This window comes from Ceratotherium simum, chromosome 3, assembly GCF_057802395.1.
Source record: "Ceratotherium simum simum isolate JZ-2026a chromosome 3, ASM5780239v1, whole genome shotgun sequence".
NCBI classification, from domain to species: Eukaryota; Metazoa; Chordata; class Mammalia; order Perissodactyla; family Rhinocerotidae; genus Ceratotherium; species Ceratotherium simum.
In genome coordinates, this window is record NC_141902.1 from 95,020,065 (window position 1) to 95,039,398 (window position 19,334).

General features: G+C 37.6%; 1 protein-coding gene across 1 annotated transcript in view; it reads right to left on the bottom strand.

Moving 5' to 3' along the window:
- Nucleotides 1-19,334, bottom strand: part of BTBD1 (BTB domain containing 1) — a 46,598-nt gene that overhangs the window by 12,669 nt on the left and 14,595 nt on the right. The window contains exons 3-4 of the mRNA XM_004431990.3: nucleotides 13,552-13,657; nucleotides 7,563-7,760 (exon numbers count right to left, since the gene is read on the bottom strand). Coding sequence (XP_004432047.1) covers nucleotides 7,563-7,760; nucleotides 13,552-13,657 — 304 coding nt within the window. The remainder of the gene's footprint in view (nucleotides 1-7,562; nucleotides 7,761-13,551; nucleotides 13,658-19,334) is intronic.

The window sequence follows — 19,334 nt, forward strand, 5'->3', positions numbered from 1 at the left end:
GAAGTCTTCGCATCATGAAAAACATTCTCAGACATGTACCATACACATACCTAAAGAAAGCAATCAAAGATATGCTCCACTTAACAGAGGGGTGCATCAAAATAAAGAATTCAGGGGCCGGCCCCATGGTGTAGCGGTTAAGTGCACGTGCTCCGCTGCTGGTGGCCCGGGTTTGAATCCCGGGTGTGCACCAGATGCACCACTTGTCAGGCCATGCTGTGGCAGTGTCCCATATAAAGTAGAGGGAGATGGGCACAGATGTTAGCCCAGGGCCAGTCTTCCTCAGCAAAAAGAGGAAGATTGGCATGGATGTTAGCTCAGAGCTGATCTTCCTCACCAAAAAAAAAAAAAAAAAAAAGAACTCAGGAAAGCGCGTCATAAAAGAACTGATGATAAGCACTAAAACCAACACAACCCAGAATTAAGTCTCATACAGTTGTATTATTGTAACATGGCACATGTGCGTGTGTGTGTGTATGCATGTATAAAATCAGTTACCATGAAGTGGTCTGGAAAGGTTGAAAGGAAGAATGCACCATGTTAACCTTCTTGTCTTAAATAGGAAAGGTCAGTAAATATTGTTTCATTGTGATATGGAGAATTAAGAAAATTGAGGGGGGCAAAAAGTAAATACAAGACTTGTAATTTCCAAATCTCTAGACAGAAAAAAAAAAAGCAAAGAAAACATACTCAATAGCAAAATAGAGAAAATAAAGGGAACACTCCATAAAAACATTTCTTAAAAAGCACTATACAGAGATACTACAGGGAAACGAATATGTATAACAGCAAAAGAAGAAACAGTATTTGACTACATAAAAATATTAAGAAGTTTAGGATGGAATAGCCTATGTCAGAGAACAACAATGGACGAAATCCCTAAAATAGCAATCTCAGGTTAACAGAGAACAACTGAGGCAGTCAGTGCTTGAGAAGGGAAATGTATTGAGATGAAGCCCTATATTTGTCACTACTTTTTCCCCTTGGGATACTTGTTGATTTGCTTCACAGGGCATAAATGCCAAACAGAAACTGGCAACCTAGAAATTGTGGTAGTCCTCACTTGATTGAGGAGACAAAAGCTGGAATTATGATCCTGCAGAAAGGGACTAATAAAGAAATAAGATCAACATTTTGGGCACAATTTCTCCTTGAAGTATTTGCTGATTCTTAAGCTTTGCACGAGCAAGAGAAAACTATGAGACCAAGAAACCAAGCAGAAAGGAGCTGCTAAGAAAGAGAACTGCTTAAAGAGTTAAGCAGACATTTCAGTTGTCTTATAATGCTGGGGAGAAAAATCCCCAAATATTTGAAAATTAAGCTATATACTTATAGCCCATGGGTCAAGAAGAAAAATCACCATGAAAATTAGAAAATGTTTTTTATTGAATGATAATGAAAATACAACATATCAAAACTTGTGGGGGAAAAAAGGATGCTTAGAGGAAAAATTACAGACTTAAATGTATACAGTCATGCACCACATGACAACATTTCTGTCAGTGACAGACCACATACACGACAGTGGTCCCTTAAGATTAGTACCATACAGCCTAGGTGTGTAGTAGATATACCATCTAGGTTTGTGTAAGTACATAATATGATGTTTGCACAATGACAAAATCGCCTAAGGACGCATTTCTCACAATGTATCCCCATCGTTGAGTGACACATGACTGTACACTAAAAACAAATACAGCTGAAAAGCACTATTCTGAGCATTCATCTCAAAAAGCCACAATGACTGACTAAATAAAAAACCCCCAGCAAATTAAAATCAAAGGAAAGAAATAACAAAGAAAAAAGCAGAGGGGCCGGCCCGGTGGCATAGTGGTTAAGTTCATCCGCTCTGCTTTGGCAGCCTGGGGGTTCACCGGTTTGAATCCAGGGTGTGGACCGATGCACCACTCATCAAGCCATGCTGTGGCAGCATGCCATATACAAAATGGAGGAAGATGGGCACAGATGTTGGCTCAGGGCCAATCTTCCTCAGCAAAAAGAAGAGGATTGACAAGAGATGTTAGCTCAGGGCGAGAAGGGAAGGAAGGGAAGGAAGGGAGGGAGGGAGGGAGGGAGGAAGAAAAAAGCAGAAATTAATGAAATGGAAAATATACATAACAATAGACAAAATTAGTAAAGCAAGAAGGTGATTCTTGGAAAAAATTAATAAAACTGATAAACCCCTGGGAAGGCTAATCAAAGAAAGCACAATATACCAACATCAGAAATGAAAAAGGGGATGTAATTTAGATTCCACAGACAGAGATAATAAGAAGATATTATGAAATTCATGTTACAAATGAAAAGTCTAGATGAAACTGTTACAAAAAGAAATAGAAAATCAGAATATTCCTACTTTATTCAAGAAATTGAATCTCTTTTGTCCATACTTCCTAAAGCCATCTATAGATTCAATGCAATCCCTTTCAAAGTTCCAACAACATTTTTCACAGAAATAGAACAAAGAATCCTAAAATTTATACGGAACAACAAAAGACCCCAAATAGCTAAAGGAATCCTGAGAAAAAAGAACAAAGCTGGAGCTATCACACTCCCTGATTTCAAAATATACTACAAAGCTATAGTAACCAAAACAGCATGGTACTGGCACAAAAACAGACACACAGATCAATGGAATAGAATCGAAAGCCCAGAAATAAACCCACACATCTATGGACAGCTCATCTTTGACTAAGGAGTCAAGAACATACAATGGGGAAAAGAAAGTCTCTTCAACAAATGGTGTTGGGAAAACTGGATAGCCACATGCAAAAAAATGAAAGTAGACCCTTACCTTACACCATACACAAAAATTAACTCAAAATGGTTAAAGACTTGAATGTAAGACCTGAAACTGTGAAACTTCTAGAAGAAAACATAGGCAGTACGCTCTTCGACATCGGTCTTAGCAACATCTTTTCAAACACCATGTCTGACCAGGCAAGAGAAACAATAGAAAAAATAAACGAATGGGACTACATCAAACTAAAAAGCTTCTGCACAGCAAAGGAAACCATCAACAAAACGAAAAGACAACCTAACAATTGGGAGAAGATATCTGCAAACCATACATCTGATAAGGGCTTAATCTCCAAAATATGTAAAGAACTCATGTATCTCAACAACAAAAAATCTACCAACCCAATTAAAAAATGGGCAAAAGACCTGCACAGACATTTCTCCAAAGAAGATATACAGATGGCCAACAGACACATGAAATGATGTTCAAAATCACTAACTATCAGGGAAATGCAAATCAAAACTACAATGAGATATCACCTCACGCCCATCAGAATGGCTATAATTAACAAGACAGGAAACAACATGTGTTGGAGAGGATGTGGAGAGAAGGGAACTCTCATACACTGCTGGTGGGAGTGCAAACTGGTGCAGCCACTATGGAAAACAGTATGGAGATTCCTCAAAAAATCAAGCATAGAACTACCATATGATCCAGCTATTCCACTGCTGGGTATTTATCCAAAGAACTTGAAAACACCAATTTGTAAAGGTACATGCACCCCTGTGTTCATTGCAGCGTTCTTCACAATAGCCAAGACTTGGAAGCAACCTAAGTGCCCATCAGGGGACGAATGGATAAAGAAGCTGTGGTATATATACACAATGGAATACTACTCAGCCATAAGAAACGATGAAATCCAGCCATTTGTGACAACATGGATGGACATTGAGGGTATAATGCAAAGTGAAATAAGTCAGAGGGCGAAGGTCAAATACCGTATGATTTCCTTCATTAAGTAGTAGATAATAACAACAATAAACAAACACATAGGGCCAGAGATTGGATTGGTGGTTACCAGAGGGGAAGGGGGGAGGGAGGAGGGTGAAAGGCATAATTCGGTACATGTGTGTGGTGATGGGTTGTAATTAGTATTTTGGTGGTGAACATGATGTAATCTATGCAAAAATAGAAGTATAATGATGTACACCTGAAATTTTTACAATGTTATAAACCAATGTTACTGCAATAAACAAAAAATTAAAAAAAAAAAAAGAAATTGAATCTCTAATTAAAAACTTTTCATAAAGAAAACTCTAGATCCAGATAGCTTCACTGGCGAATTCCCCTAAACATTTAAGGAAGAACACCACCAATCGTACACAGACTCTTGAACACCGAAAAAGGAAATATCCCTAACTTTTGTATGAGACCAGCATAAACTTGATAATCAAAATCTGACAATCTCAGGGGCCGGCCCGCTGGCGCAAGCGGTTAAGTTCACCGGTTCGGATCCCCGGTGCGCACTGATGCACCGCTTGTTAAGCCATGCTGTGCGGCGTCCCATATAAAGTAGAGGAAGATGGGCACGGAGGTTAGCCCAGGGCCAGTCTTCCTCAGCAAAAAAGAGGAGGATTGGCAGATGTTAGCTCAGGGCTGGTCTTCCTCACACACACAAAAAAAGGATAATGCATGACAACCAAATCTGGTTTATGTAAGGAATCCAAAATAGGTTTAATTTGGAAAATCAGTCAATGTAGTTCACCATATTAAGAGAATAAAGAAGAAAACTAAATCGTTCTCTCAAAAGAAGAAGAGAAGCATTTGATAAAATTCATGATAAAACTCTTGGAGACTAAGGGAACTTTTTTAATCCAATAAAAGGTATCTACAAACATCCACAGCAAGCACACTCTGTGGGGAATACTGGAAGCTTCCTGCCTAAGACTGGGATAAGGCAAGGATGTTCAGTATCAGCTATTATATTCACGAATATGCCGGAGGCCCAAGGCCATACAACAGGCAAGAAAAAGAAAGAAAATGTCTAAGGATTAGAAAAGAAGAAGTGTGGGGCTGGCCCGGTGGCGTAGCGGTTAAGTGCACGTGCTCTGCTGCGGCGGCCCGGGATTTGGATCCAGGGTGCACACCGACGCAACGCCCGTCAAGCCATGCTGTGGAGGTGTCCCATATAAAGTGGAGGAAGATGGGCATGCATGTTAGCCCAGGGCCAGTCTTCCTCAGCAGAAAGAGGAAGACTGACAGATGTTAGCTCAGGGCTGATCTTCCTCACCAAAAAAAAAAAAAAGAAAGAAAAGAACAAGTGGAATTATTACTATTTGCAGATGTCATGACTGTATAGACTATGTACAATGATCTACAAATAAATTACTAGAATTAGTGAATTTAGCAAGGTCACTAGATACAAGGTCAACATAGGAAAATCAACTGGATTTCCACCAGCAAACAATCAATTAGGACACGGAAATTAAAAAAACAATCATTTATAATAGCACTTAAAAAATAAAATACCTAGGGAATAAACCTACCAAAAAATGTACAAGACCTCTACCAGAAAACTCAAAATATTACTAAGAAAAGTTTTAAGAGATTTAAATAAATGTTCATGAATTGGAAGACTCAATATTATAAAAATGTCAATTATCTCCACAGCAGTCTACAGATTCAATGCAATTCCAATCAAAATCCCACGTAACTTTTTTTTGGTGAAAACTGACATGCTGATTAAAAAATTTATTTACACGAAAATGCAAAAGACCAAGAATAGCCAAGATTAATCTTGAACAAGAACAAAAATGGAGGACTTTCACTACCAAATTTCAAGATTTAGTATAAAACTACAGAAATTAAAACTATGCAGAATTGGTACAAGAATAAACAAATGTAACAGTGGAACAATATAGACATTCCAGAAATAGATTCATTCATATAGTCATGTGATTTATAACAAAGTTGGCACTGCAATGTGTGAGGGCAAGGATAGTTTTTTAACATATAGCTATATGGGAAAAAATGAACCTTGACCTCTACACCTCACACCATACACGTGTGAAAAACAACACAAAAAACAAAACTGCACTGGATTATAGACCTAAATGTTAAACGTAAAACAATAAAGCTCCTAGAAGAAAACCTAAGAGAATATTTTTATGACTTTGTGGCAGGCAAAATTTCTTAAAGAGGACACAAAAAGCCTTCACCTTAAAGGAAAAGATTGATAAATTAACATCAGTAAAATTAAGATCTTCTATTTATCAACAGACAGCATTAAGACAATAAAAAGGCAATCCATAGATTGGGATATTAGCAATACATATATCTGACTTGTACCCAGAATATACAAAAACTCCTACAAATTAACAAAGAAACAACAAAAGACCTAATAAACATCTCATGAATGAGGATATCCAATTATTGGTATATTTGACATCATTAATCATCAGGGACACAAAATTAAAACCACAATGAAATATGTCCTTACCCTTCCAAATGACTAAAACTAAAAAACTGATAATACTAAGCTTTGAATAGGATATGGGGCAACTAGAAGAAACTCTTAACTCTCTTAACTTGGCAGTTGAGTGTGAACTGTTACAACCACTTAGGGCAACTGTTTGGCAGGATCTACCAATGCTGAACGTACGCACAGTCTATGACTTAGCAACTCCACTCCTATATACTCAACAGAAATGTTCACATATGTACACCAAGTGACATGTACAAGAATGTTCTTAATGGTGCCCAAATAGAAACAACCCAAATGTCCAACAACACATTCATACAACAGATTACACAGCAACGAAAAGAATGAGCTACTACCACACACACCCGTGGTTGAATCTAACAGACATGAGGTTAAGAGAAAGAAGCCACACACAAAAGAACACATGTATGTATGATTTCCTTTATCGTAAGTTCAAAAACAGACCAAACTAATTTATAGAGGCCAGAAAGTAGTCACCTTCAGGAGGGAGATTAATGACTTGGAGGAGCATGACAGAGGCCTCTGGGGTACTGGCAATATACTATAAATTGATATAAGTGTGGTTAAATAGGTGTGTTCACTGTATTTGCTCACTTTACTATATGTATGTTATATTTCAATAAAACAAGTTTATAAAAAGAAAAAACAAACATTGAGTCTGACCAGCAAAAACAAAAACAACTTGGGAGAAAATTGAAACATATATGATAAATCAATTAAAAAAACCTGAATACCCCAACAGAACAACAAAAGTCATGAATGTTAAGAAAAAAAATACAAATGGACAATAAACATAAAGAAATATAATTTTAAGCAATCATGAGATTTTTTTTCTTTTAAATCTACTTGGCCATGACTTAAAAGCAGGTAACACTCAATGCTGATATGAGTAATGAGAACTGTTGATAGACCTAAGATTCAAAACCAAGTCTGTCTGATTTTAAATCAGAAGCATCAACTCTAGGAATCAGAAAGATCTGTCATTATAACCTTGGGCAAGGCACTTGACCTCTCTCAGGTTCAATTCTCTAACCTATAAAATGTATAATTTTTATATATTTATAATATATAAAATATTTTTAAAATAAAATATATATATAATTTTTAAATATATAATATATATAACCTATAATAGCATCTTAAAGGGCTAATAGGAGAATTAAATGAAATTATATACACAAACACATTCATATGTCATGAGATTAGAAGAATGACTAGCACTCAATAAATAACAGCTTCTTTTCTTCTCTCGCACAGGGAGACTGACTGACTGCCCATTAAAATAGTTTCAAATAGACTCTGGTGAAGCTATAGCCGTACCTGCTGCAAACTCCTCAATGGTCATCAGTGGGAACCGGATCAAGGACAGTGCCTTTCCTAGAACTTTCTGTTTGTTTCCAAAAGTCACCGGCAATTGTTGTCTTTGACATTCTGCTTCTGCCCATCGTACAACAGCTCCAAAAAGTCGACTTTCTCTAATGCTAAGTGTGTCTCTTTCTAAAACTGCACAGAGTGTGTCTACAGGTAAAACGCAAAAATAAATCAAATTAGGAATATTTTGCTCTTTAACAAAACAACTGACAAACATGCTTATACATATTAAGTTTTCAAATCTTAATAAAAAATAGGTTAGATACTTAAAACCAGAGACTCTATACTTAAAAATATTAAGGAATTAAAAGAATTAAACTGCAAAGTTTTCTTTAAAAAATCACTATAAGGTTAACATTCAACTTATTACTTACGATACATGGAAGCTTAGATATATTGTCTCCTTACATATTCATGCCATTTATCAAACAAACTCAAATGTCCAGAACAAGATTAATAATAAGTCAGAGAAAAAGCCTCCAAATTAGTAACATACACAAATTCATAAAGTCTGCAGATTACAATTCATTCATTCATTCAGCAAATATTTCTTACTAAGAAATATTCTAAATACTGAGGATACATCATCGAACAGGAAGTAAAAAATCCCTTGCCTTCAGGGAGCTTACATTCTAATGGGGGGAAACAGATTAAAGAAACACAAGTAAATTATGTTAGATGACAAATCTAGGAAACAATAGCAAGGTAGGGGAACCAGAAGTGCAGTTTAAAACAGGATGGTTCGGGTGGGCCTCGAGTGAGCTAAGACTTGAAGAAGGTGGGGGAGGGGTAGAATAAGCCAAATAGACACCTAGAGAGAAAGAGCATTCCAGGACTGCCAGTGCGAAGGCTCTCATATGAAAGTGTGCAAGGCATATCTGAGGAACAGCCAGGAGGCCAGCGTGGATAGGGTGGAGAGCAAGAGGGGAAAAGTAGTAGGCGATGAGGCTGGAAACATGGGGGGAAGTACGCTACAATCATGAAGCACCCAGTAGATCATTCCACTTTTACTTTGAATGAAAAAGGGAACCCCTGGAAGGTTGTGAGCTGTGACACTTTATGTTCTAAAAGGATCACCCTGGCAGCTGTGTTGAGAAGAAAGTGTAGTGGAGACAAGAGTGGAAACAAGATCAGTTAGGAGGCTCTTGCACTGATCCAGGTCAGAGGTGATGGTGGTCTGGACCAGGAGGAAGTGGTGAAAAATGACCAGATTCAGGATGTATTCTGAAGGAAGACTCAATAAGATTTCCTAACAGACTGGATATAGGTGGTGATAGACAGGAGTCAAGGATAATTTCAAAGTTTATAGTTTAAGCAATGGAGGGACTGAGATGAGGAACAGGTTTGGGGGGGGAGGGGGGGAGGGGAGTTTTCAAGTTTAAATCTGGACATACGAAGTCTGAAATCCCCATTTGACATCCAAGTATAAATGTCATGCCTATAACTCAGGCCCTCACTCAGAATCCTTTTTCTCTTATCATAGGCAAAATTAAAATAAGCCCAGTTATTTTTAAGCTCTGGTAGACCAGAAGCAGTAAGTTCAGAGAAACAGGCTTTAGAGGCCAACATACTAGAATGAAATAACAGGGTGCAATCTAACAGGGACAGAGAAGAGAGGAAATTTGTGAAAAGCAGACCTAAGTACTTGAGAGCACCACAAGCAAGTCTTTCATACAAAGAGAAAGAGATACAAAACCACCACCACCACCACCACCACCACCACAGAGGCCTGAGGGCTTCACTGTACAATAACTGAGACTCATGATAATGAGTACTAATAATCACAAGAATCCTAAATTATAGGCAACACATATTGTTTAACAAAGGCAGGTGAAGTAAAATATGTTTTAGATATCTTTCTCAAATGGCCAAAATAAATACCTTGGTTCTTAAAAAAGATTGTTCTAGATATATGGGAAAATTACTTTTATGGAACCTCATTTTCTAAAGAATCTTGATAAAATAGGCATCATTATAAAATATCCAACAGTTATACTTTAAATTAAATTTAAATAAAAATGAGGATGCCATACTTATACATAGCAGAAATCAATGAAAACATTAAATATGATTGAATTACCCAGAAATACATATCTAAGAAAAATGTATTTAAAAAAATTCTGTTCTGCAATGGTCTACACGTTCATACTAGAACCAAGTATTTGGCCAATATCAAACATAGCTATCATTCCAGCAAAGATAGCACAGTTCCCAGAACATAGCAGGGGGTCAACAATATGTTAAAAATGAATAGGTTAAACATAATTTTTTAGGGCCGGCCCCGTGGCTTAGCGGTTGGGTGCGCGCGCTCCGCTGCTGGCAGCCCGGGTTCGGATCCCGGGCGTGCACCAACACACCGCTTCTCCCGCCATGCTGAGGCCGTGTCCCACATACAGCAGCTGGAGGGATGTGCAGCTATGACATGCAACCATCTACTGGGGTTTTGGGGGAAAAATAAATAAATAAAAATTAAAAAAAAAAAACAAAAACATGATTTTAAAAAAAATCCTCAAGCTTTTTTTCCTTCTCTTGTGGCTGAGCAGATGAGTATAAACTAAGGCTCCATGAAGCTTTTTCACAGGTAAATGAATGTAAATCACTATACCTCAATACTTGTAGGATTAGGAATACACAACAAGCATAACATTTAATCATTCAATGGAAAAACAGACAACTTTGGACCTACATGTCTCTACTTTGTATGCTAATAACTTCAGCAAACATAGAAATTTAAAATATGACCAAAAAAGGGCACATTACACTGCCCTTGGCACAATGTAAATTCATTCTGTTCTATCAGTGTGACATATTATCTTCTTCTTTAGCAAAAAGCTTAAGAGAAAAAGAGTCTCTCTCTACTTGGAAAACGGTAAGCACATCCCTCCAGAACACATATTCAAATCCCAGAGTAGAAAAAGCACCCCCAGAATCTAAGATAGCTTTAAAAAAAGCTCCTGAAGCCAGGCCCTTCTTTCTCTCAACTCCTAGACTTCTCTTTCATTCCTAATTTTTACCAAGCACATTTGAGGCAAACTAGACTATGGGGTGGAAATACATAGGTCTTCTATTGGCAGATATGTTATAATAAGAAATTATAGCTGAGAGCCTAATAAAGATCATAAAAACACCTAAGATTATGTTTTATAAATATAATACTGGACTTTAATATAAACAACTGTGAGTCAAATCAAATCAACCAATATTTATAGGTATTTACTCTGTGCAAGGCACCTACTTCAAAATTCCCAGGCTCCAATGGCATGCCTAATGTCAGAGCTATTTAGAAAACAACTTTCAGGAGTAAGTCGCCCAGATGCAGGCGGTATTATTTCAAATGAGAGCAGACTGAAGTATAAATGTAGCACTTGACAACCCCTTAAAGGGAAGGAAATTAGGATTAAATAATACTTCAAACATCCAGTAACTCAACAGACATTCAGTGGCACATGATGTCTACTGGGGAGGACCCCGATCTAGTGCCTGCCCTGCCCTTCAGGACAATGCAAGATGAGTATAAATCCTTCCCAAGGTACCGTGCAACAGACAGGCAAACTAACAATGGGATGTTATTTGAAAAGAGAAACAGACGAACTGTCATGGAAGAGGGTGGGGTGTTAGTTCTTAAGGAATCACTGCAGAAGTACAACTGGAGCCAAGACATTAAGACTGAGTGAGAACTAGCCAAGGTGGGAAGGAAAGGCAACATTCTAGACAGTCAGTCAGTCCAGCTGGTCAACAAACATTAACTGAACATGTACTATGTTCTACTGTCTTTGATGCTAGAGATATAGTGGTAAACTAGACAAAGTCCCTGCCATCAAAGAGCTACAATTGAGGCGGGGAAGGTAGACAATCAACACAAACACAGAGATAAATGAGAATTTCAGATAGTGATAGGTATTATGAGGAAAATAAATCAGAGTAACAGAACAGGGATTATTTAGGAGAACATGGTATCTACTGTAACTAAGTAGGTCTGAGATGGCCTGTCTCAGGTCTCATGTAACCTGAGATCTGAATGATCAAAAGGAAGTAGCCACGCAAGGATTCAGAGAGAAAAGGATTCCAATCAGAGGGAACAGTAAATACAAAGGCTTAAAATAGAAATAACCCTGGCCAGTCTATACGGAACATAGTGAATGAGAGGGAGAATGGTAGGAGATAGTCAAATGGAGGTAGGTAGTGATTGCCAACTGTTTACAAAAAGTCTGTTTTCTCTTCTTTGGATGTGATTAGTCTGCATCTCCTAGCCTCCTCTGAAGTTACGTGGGATCACGTGACTGAATTCCAAACAATAAAATAAGAGCCAAAATGAGGGCGCCATTTCAAGGCCAAAGCTTTTAACACGGAGGTGTTTTTCATGCACATGCTGTTTCTCATCTACCAGCAAGATACAGATAATAACTAGGCCCTAGGGAATGGCAGAGCCACAGACAGAAGGAGCTACTCGCTAGCCAGGAACTTAGCTATCTTGGGATTGTTATGTGAGTGTGAAATAAACTTTTATTGTGTTTGAGACAGTATGCATTTTTGGGTTTATCTGTGCAAATGTGTTGAGCATGCATTTTTGGGGTCTATTTGTTATCACAGCCAAACCTAGCCTACCCTGACTAATACAAGGCCTGGTCATGTCGGGTCTTGTAAGCTTTGTAAGGAGTTTGAATTTTATTATAACTGCAGGGGGAAGACATTGGAAGCAACGAGGTGATACAATCTGATTTAGGATTTAAATCTGCTGCTGGGTAGAGAATGGACTGTATGAAAGCAAGAGTGGATGGAAACAAGGAGACAACAGGAGACCACAGATGTTATCCAGGTGAAAGAGAAGAGTGGCTAAAACCAGGTGGTAGCAGTGGATATGGTAAGAAATGGTCAGATTTAGGATACATTTTGAAAGTAGAGCTGGGAGCACTTGCTGATAAACTGCCTGTGGAATATGAAAGAACGAGAATAATTAGGATTAACTTTTAGGTTTTTGGCTTGAGTAATCAGATGCATGGTGGTATCACTGAGAGTGAAAAAAATTGGAAAGGAACAGAAAAGATCTGACTCAATGGCTCTCTTTTGGCTGTGTTGTTTGAAATGCCTCCAAATGAAGATGTTAAGTAAATAGCTGGGTATATAAATTTGGAGCCCATAAGAAGAGAGGGTTGAAGATAAACACTTTGGGTTCATTACAACGAAGATAATATTTAAAGCCATAGGCCTGGATCAGCTCTCTCTATTCTCCTACAAGACAAAATTCAAACTCCTTCCTGTCATTAGATGGTCCTCCACAATCTGGTTCAAAACTGCCTTGCACTTCCCTTCCTCTACATATACTTCTTCACGCAGGTCCACTTGCCTCTAATGCCTTCCCCTTTTAATTATTCAAATACGATCCATTCTTTAAGCCCAATGTCAGAACCTCTCTGTCAAGATTTTCCTAACACTACTCCAATTTGAGGTAATCTCTCCACGTTTTGGATTTGCATGGTAATTATTTTCTATGTATTTAGTTTAGAAAAGGCAAAAATCACATTTTGCCCTATGCCATCTCTTCTATTAGCGTCTTAAATCTTAACTTTCACAAATTTGTTCCTTGATTCTCTAATAAGATGATGGTTTCCTTAAGAAAAATCACATCTTACCCTTCTTTGTATTTCTTATAGGACCCTAGTATAGTGTCATTGTATTTCTTATAGGACCGTAGTATAGTGTCATGCATATGGTGAGCATTCAATGAGTATTTATTTGATTTGACATCTTTTAAAAGGCAATGAGGTAGTTAAGACTTTTAGGAATATTTCACCAAAATAAAGAAAGAAAACTCTTAAAGAAGCAGACTTAAAACATTTGGAAAAACCACTAACTTAAAAACAGTTCATCCACCAACAAGGCTGACTAGTAAAGTATTACTGTACTTAAAAGGCAAAATTTCAATTCACAATGAACTTACCTATATCAATATCAGTAAACCCTTCTGCGCTTATTGCATCCATTGTGCTTTTGTCTATTGTGTCTAGACAAAGACTAGCAAGCTGAGGTTCATCAAATAATCGAGCCTAAACATAAAAAGATAGTTATTTTATTTTCATAGTTATTTTACCTTGAGGCTGTACATATTCAAAGTCAATACTGTAAAGAGTTATAATTGCTAACTATGTAAAAACATTTACTTAAAATACGATTATAATGTCCATACATTCTTAAAACTTTTCATTCCACAATCAGAAATGAAAAGCCAAAAAAGCACAAATGCCCTGCTGAGATAATGACAAATTCACATCACCACTAACAACCCTGTTATTTTTATTTTGATATGCTTTTATATACAGTCACGCGTCGTATAATGACGTTTCGGTCAACGACAGACCACATATATAACAGTGGTCCCATAAGATCAGTACCATATAGCAGGCTGTACCATCTAGGCTATACCATACACTCTATGATGTTCACACAATGACAGAATCGCCTAACGATGCATTTCTCAGAATGTATCCCCATCATTAAGCAACACATAACTGTACATTGTCTAGTTTCTTATACATTACTTATTTTGATCCTTAAGGAACACTCTAGGTTAGATAAGGCAGACATTATTTTCCCATTTTCCAGATGAGGAAACAGAGGCTCAGAGAGGTGTACTGATTTGCCTAATATCACCTAGCTAGTTATGTTGCAAAGTCAATACTCAAATCTAAGTGTTATGACCTTTTCACTGAAAGAAAATATCAATTGTCAAGCATACCAGTACAAACAGATCAGATGTTTTTTCCCATTTCTTGTTTTGATTAGGGAGAGAGAATGAAGTAAAAGACTTTTAGAACATGGGGGTGGCCCCGTGGCTTAGTGGTTAAGTGCGTGCGCTCCACTACTGGCGGCCCGGGTTTGGATCCCAGGCATGCACCGACGCACCACTTCTCCGGCCATGCTGAGGCCGCGTCCCACATACAGCAACTAGAAGGATGTGCAACTATGGCAAGCAACTATCTACTGGGGCTTTGGGGAAGAAAGGGAAGGAGGATTGGCAGTGGATGTTAGCTCAGAGCTGGTCTTCCTCAGCAGAAAAAAGAGGAGGATCAGCACAGATGTTAGCTCAGGGCTGATCTTGCTCATCAAAAAAAAAAAAAGAATTTTAGAGCACGAACGCTCTGGGAACCTAAGCAAAAACTATGTCTAACAACAGAAGAGCAAATAAATAAATTCACACAATGGAATATTATACAACAATGAGAATGAACTACCTACAACTATACACAACAACATGGATGAATCCCACAAACTTAAAGCAAAAGAAGCCACAGTACATACTGCACAAAAGAGTATATACTGTATGATTTCAGCAAAGCTAATCTAAGCTTTAAGAAGTTAGAAGTCAAAGTTGAGCTTATAATATGTGCTTTATCAGCATGCATATTATAATTCAAAAAAAACAAGTTTAAAAAGCCAAGGGGTGGGGAGAGGAAGAAAGTGGAATCCAAACTCAAATGAGATTTTAAAAAACCATAACATTGAAAAAGGAGAAGTGATGACAGGTATGCCAATAACCAATTTTTCATTCTGGCCTAGGGTCAGTTCTGTTTACATTTAACAGCAGGGACGAAATGCAAAGAGGTATTCATGCTGGGCTGTACAGAAACCTGCTGAGAATACTCCCAATTAATTAACCATACCATAAAAGACACCATTATTTGGCATGGCTGATGACTCTTCATTTAATTTTAAAGTAAAATTCATTTTCAAAGGATTCAATAACTCAGAAGCTACTGAAAAAATGATAAACATCCCTAACCTAAATGGTTATCTTGTGTTTTATGGGGGATAGAAGAGAGCATTAAACACACCAACTTAAATTCAAAATATATATTATATATGATATATAATTATATTTACTATATAAAAATATATTTTTTAATTAGTAGAAAACTTCTTAAAATTATATAATACTCAGGGGGGCCGGCCCAGTAGCATAGTGGTTAAGTTCATGCACTCTGCTTTGGCAGCCCAGGGTTCACGGGTTCGGATCCCAAGCACGGACCTACGCACTACTCATCGAGCCATACTGTGGTGGCATCCCATATACAAAGTGGAGGAAGATTAGCACAGATGTTAGCTCAGGGCTAATCTTCCCCAAACAAAAAGAGAAGACGTGGCAACAGGTGTTAGCTCAGGGCCAATCTTCCTCACACATACACACACACACAAAAGTATAGAATACTCAAATACATTTGAAAATGCTCTTCTTAGATTATATACTGAGCTTGTTTATATTAATTTGTTTAATCAAATTTTCAGTAAACTTTAGCCCTAAATAATAATACAAAATCTGTATTAATAGAATAAATATTGGGCCGGCCCCGTGGCTTAGTGGTTAAGTACGCGCGCTCTGCTACTGGGGGCCCGGGTTCGGATCCCGGGCGTGCACAGACGCACCGCTTCTCCGGCCATGCTGAGGCCGCGTCCCACATACAGCAGCTAGAAGGATGTGCAGCTATGACATACAACTATCTACTGGGGCTTTGGGGGGGAAAATTAAAATAAATAAAATCTTAAAAAAAAAAAAATAGAATAAATATTAACTCTCATGCAATTTTCCCTTAAAATTTTTTTATTTAGAAATAATTTCAGGGCCGGCCCCGTGGCTTAGTGGTTAAGTGTGCGCACTCTGCTGCTGGCGGCCCAGGTTTGGATCCCTGGCGCGCACCGACACACCGCTTCTACAGCCATGCTGAGGCCGTGTCCCACGTACAGCGACTGGAAGGATGTGCAGCTATGCATACAGCTATCTACTGGGGCTTTGGGGGAAAAAATAAATAAATAAAATTATAAAAAAAAAAAAGTTAAGGAAAAAAAGGAAATAATTTCAAATTTACAGAAGTTGGAAGTAAAAAGAACACCCATATACCCTTTACCCAGATTTATCTATCCAAATGTTATTTATCTAACATTTTGCCTCATTTGTTTTTTTACCATTTGCTCTCTTTGTACACATCTAATGTGTGTGTGTGTGTGTGTGTATATATACACACACACACACACACACATATATATATATAAATGAGATAATAATGTCTGCCTTATCTAACCTAGAGGTTTCGTTAAGGATCAAAAATAAGTAACATAGGGGCCAGCCCGGTGGCGCAAGCGGTTAAGTGTGCACGCTCCACTGCGGCAGCCCGGGGTTCACAGGGTCGGATCCCAGGCACACACTGATGCACTGCTTGGCAAGCCATGCTGTGGCGGCCTCCCATATAAAATGGAGGAAGATGGGCACGGATGTTAGTGCCGGGCAGTCTTCCTCAGCAAAAAAAGAGGAGGATTGGCAGATGTTAGCACAGGGCTGATCTTCCTCACAAAAATAAATAAATAAATAAATAAAATAAATGTTTTAAAAAAAATAAGTAACATATAAGAAAACGGCAATAATGTGTGTGTGTGGGGGGGGCCCTCAACCATTTGAGAATAAATTACATGCATCATATAGCCCTTACCCTTAAATACGTCAGTGTATATTTCCTAAGAATAAGGATATTCTCTTACATAACCATAGTGATTAACTTTGATAAATAACAATGCAATATTTTTCTGTAATCTATTGTCTGTATTTCACTTTTCTCAATTGACCCAATAATGTTTTTCATAACACTTTTTCTTCTAGCATAGGATCTTGTCTAGGATCATAGTTAATGTATTTTTTAAAACATGAAAAATACTACATTTTTAACAAGTGAAATTCTAATATCAGCATATATTTTAATTGGCCAACTCAACTATATTTTTAGTTAGTGTTCATGTAAACATTGATCTTTCACTCTAACAAAAATCATTTTTTATAAAAATTATTTTATTCAGAGTAGCAACATTCAGTCACTCAGATTATATATGCAATATCAAGTTTCCTATGGAATCTGTTGCTGCTACTTAAAGTAAAATCAATTTTCTCAAAATTTAGTTTGAGTCTACCATTATCTCTGATAAAATATCACTAAGATTGTATTACTTCATGAAGTGTTTTTCCCTCTATAAATCATGCTGGTACAGTCTACTGGCTCTTTGTTTTACAGTGAAGGTAGCATAGGTCCTTTCACGTAAATGAACAAGCTCAGTTCAAATGAGTCACTGGGTAGGAACAAGAAGTTCACAAGATAATTTGTGGGCTAATTCACATGATCCTACCAATGAAAAATGTGGGGTAATATTGGGTTCTCAGACACATAAGGTCCTGAAATTTCCTTTTTTTCTCACAGTGACACCTGTTAACCCATGCTACTCAGAGTGTGGTCCAGAAGCACCGGCATCATCTGAAAGCCTGTTAGAAATGCAGACTCTCAGGCCCACCTTGGACCTACTGAACTAGAAAGTGTATATTATCAAAGTTTAATTTATTGGTTTCTGAATTTTATGACAGAACTTTTTAAATAACAGTAGTGAAGTGATCCTCTCTACACATAATAAAACCCCTTGGACAATAAAGAATCTTATGACGGGTCAGCCTGGTGGTGCGAGCAGTTAAGTGCATGAGCTCTGCTTTGGCGGCCCGGGGTTTGCAGGTTCAGATCCCGGGTGTGCACCGACGCACCGCTTGTCAAGCCATGCTGTGGTGGCTATAAAGTGGAGGAAGATGAGCACGGATGTTAGCTCAGGGCCAATCTTCCTCAGCAAAAAAGAGGAGGATTGGCATCAGATGTTAGCTCAGGGCCAATCTTCCTCACCAAAAAAAAAAGAGAAAAAAACAACAAATAAATAAAAAGAATCTTAGGAATATCAACTTCTTTATTTGATTTTCATCACAAATTCAAAAGAGGAAAAAAATGCAGGGAGCTATCTTGCATTACTTCTATGACCTTGGTCAAGTTATTTCACCTCTCTGTGCCTCAATTTCCTTATCTATAAAATGGGGAATAAGAAAACCGTTACCAGAACACCTACACCTCCTAAAGTTGTTGTGAAGATTAAATGAACTAATGCGTACAAAGTACTTAGAATGGTGCCTGGCACACAATAATCACTCATTACATTTTGCTATTATTATCATCAATATCATCACACCTTAAGAACTAGTGGTTTAAAGTTGAGACCTTAGTTTTACCACTTGCTGTCTAATGTTATATATTTACCTCTCTAAGCTTCTATTTCTTCATCTTTAAAATGGGGATAATAAAAAAAATTAAAAATAAAAATAAAATTGGGATAATAGTAAGCAACATCACAGAGCTGTAGTGAGGAGTAAATGTGATAATCATAAAAGGGACTAGCTTAGTGTCTGACATACTACATATACAGACATGGAGTTTTGTGATTATGTCCAAGAAAAGGCGACACCAGTATGTTCTTTCTTCTATAACTACAAATACTTGATGATAGAAGACTTAAAAAAAAAAAAAAAAACGGTGCCATCAGACATTTTCTATGTGACAGAATGGACGCAGAACTGGGACACATGAGCGCTGGGCTCTGGCCTCACCTAGCCTCTTGTGAGACTTTGGGCAGGTAGTTAATCAGCCCAGGGTTTAGTTTATCCATTTGGAAAATGAGAGGGTTGAGCTAGGGGACGTCCATGATTATTTCCAGTACTAATACTCAATACGATTATTTATCACCAGCTTACAATTTTTTTCCCCCTCATTTGAACTTGCTTACCTCTATAAAGACCCTATCTCCAAATAAAGTCACATTCTGAGGTACTGGGGATTCGGATTTCAACACATGAATTCTGGCAAACACAATTCAATCCAT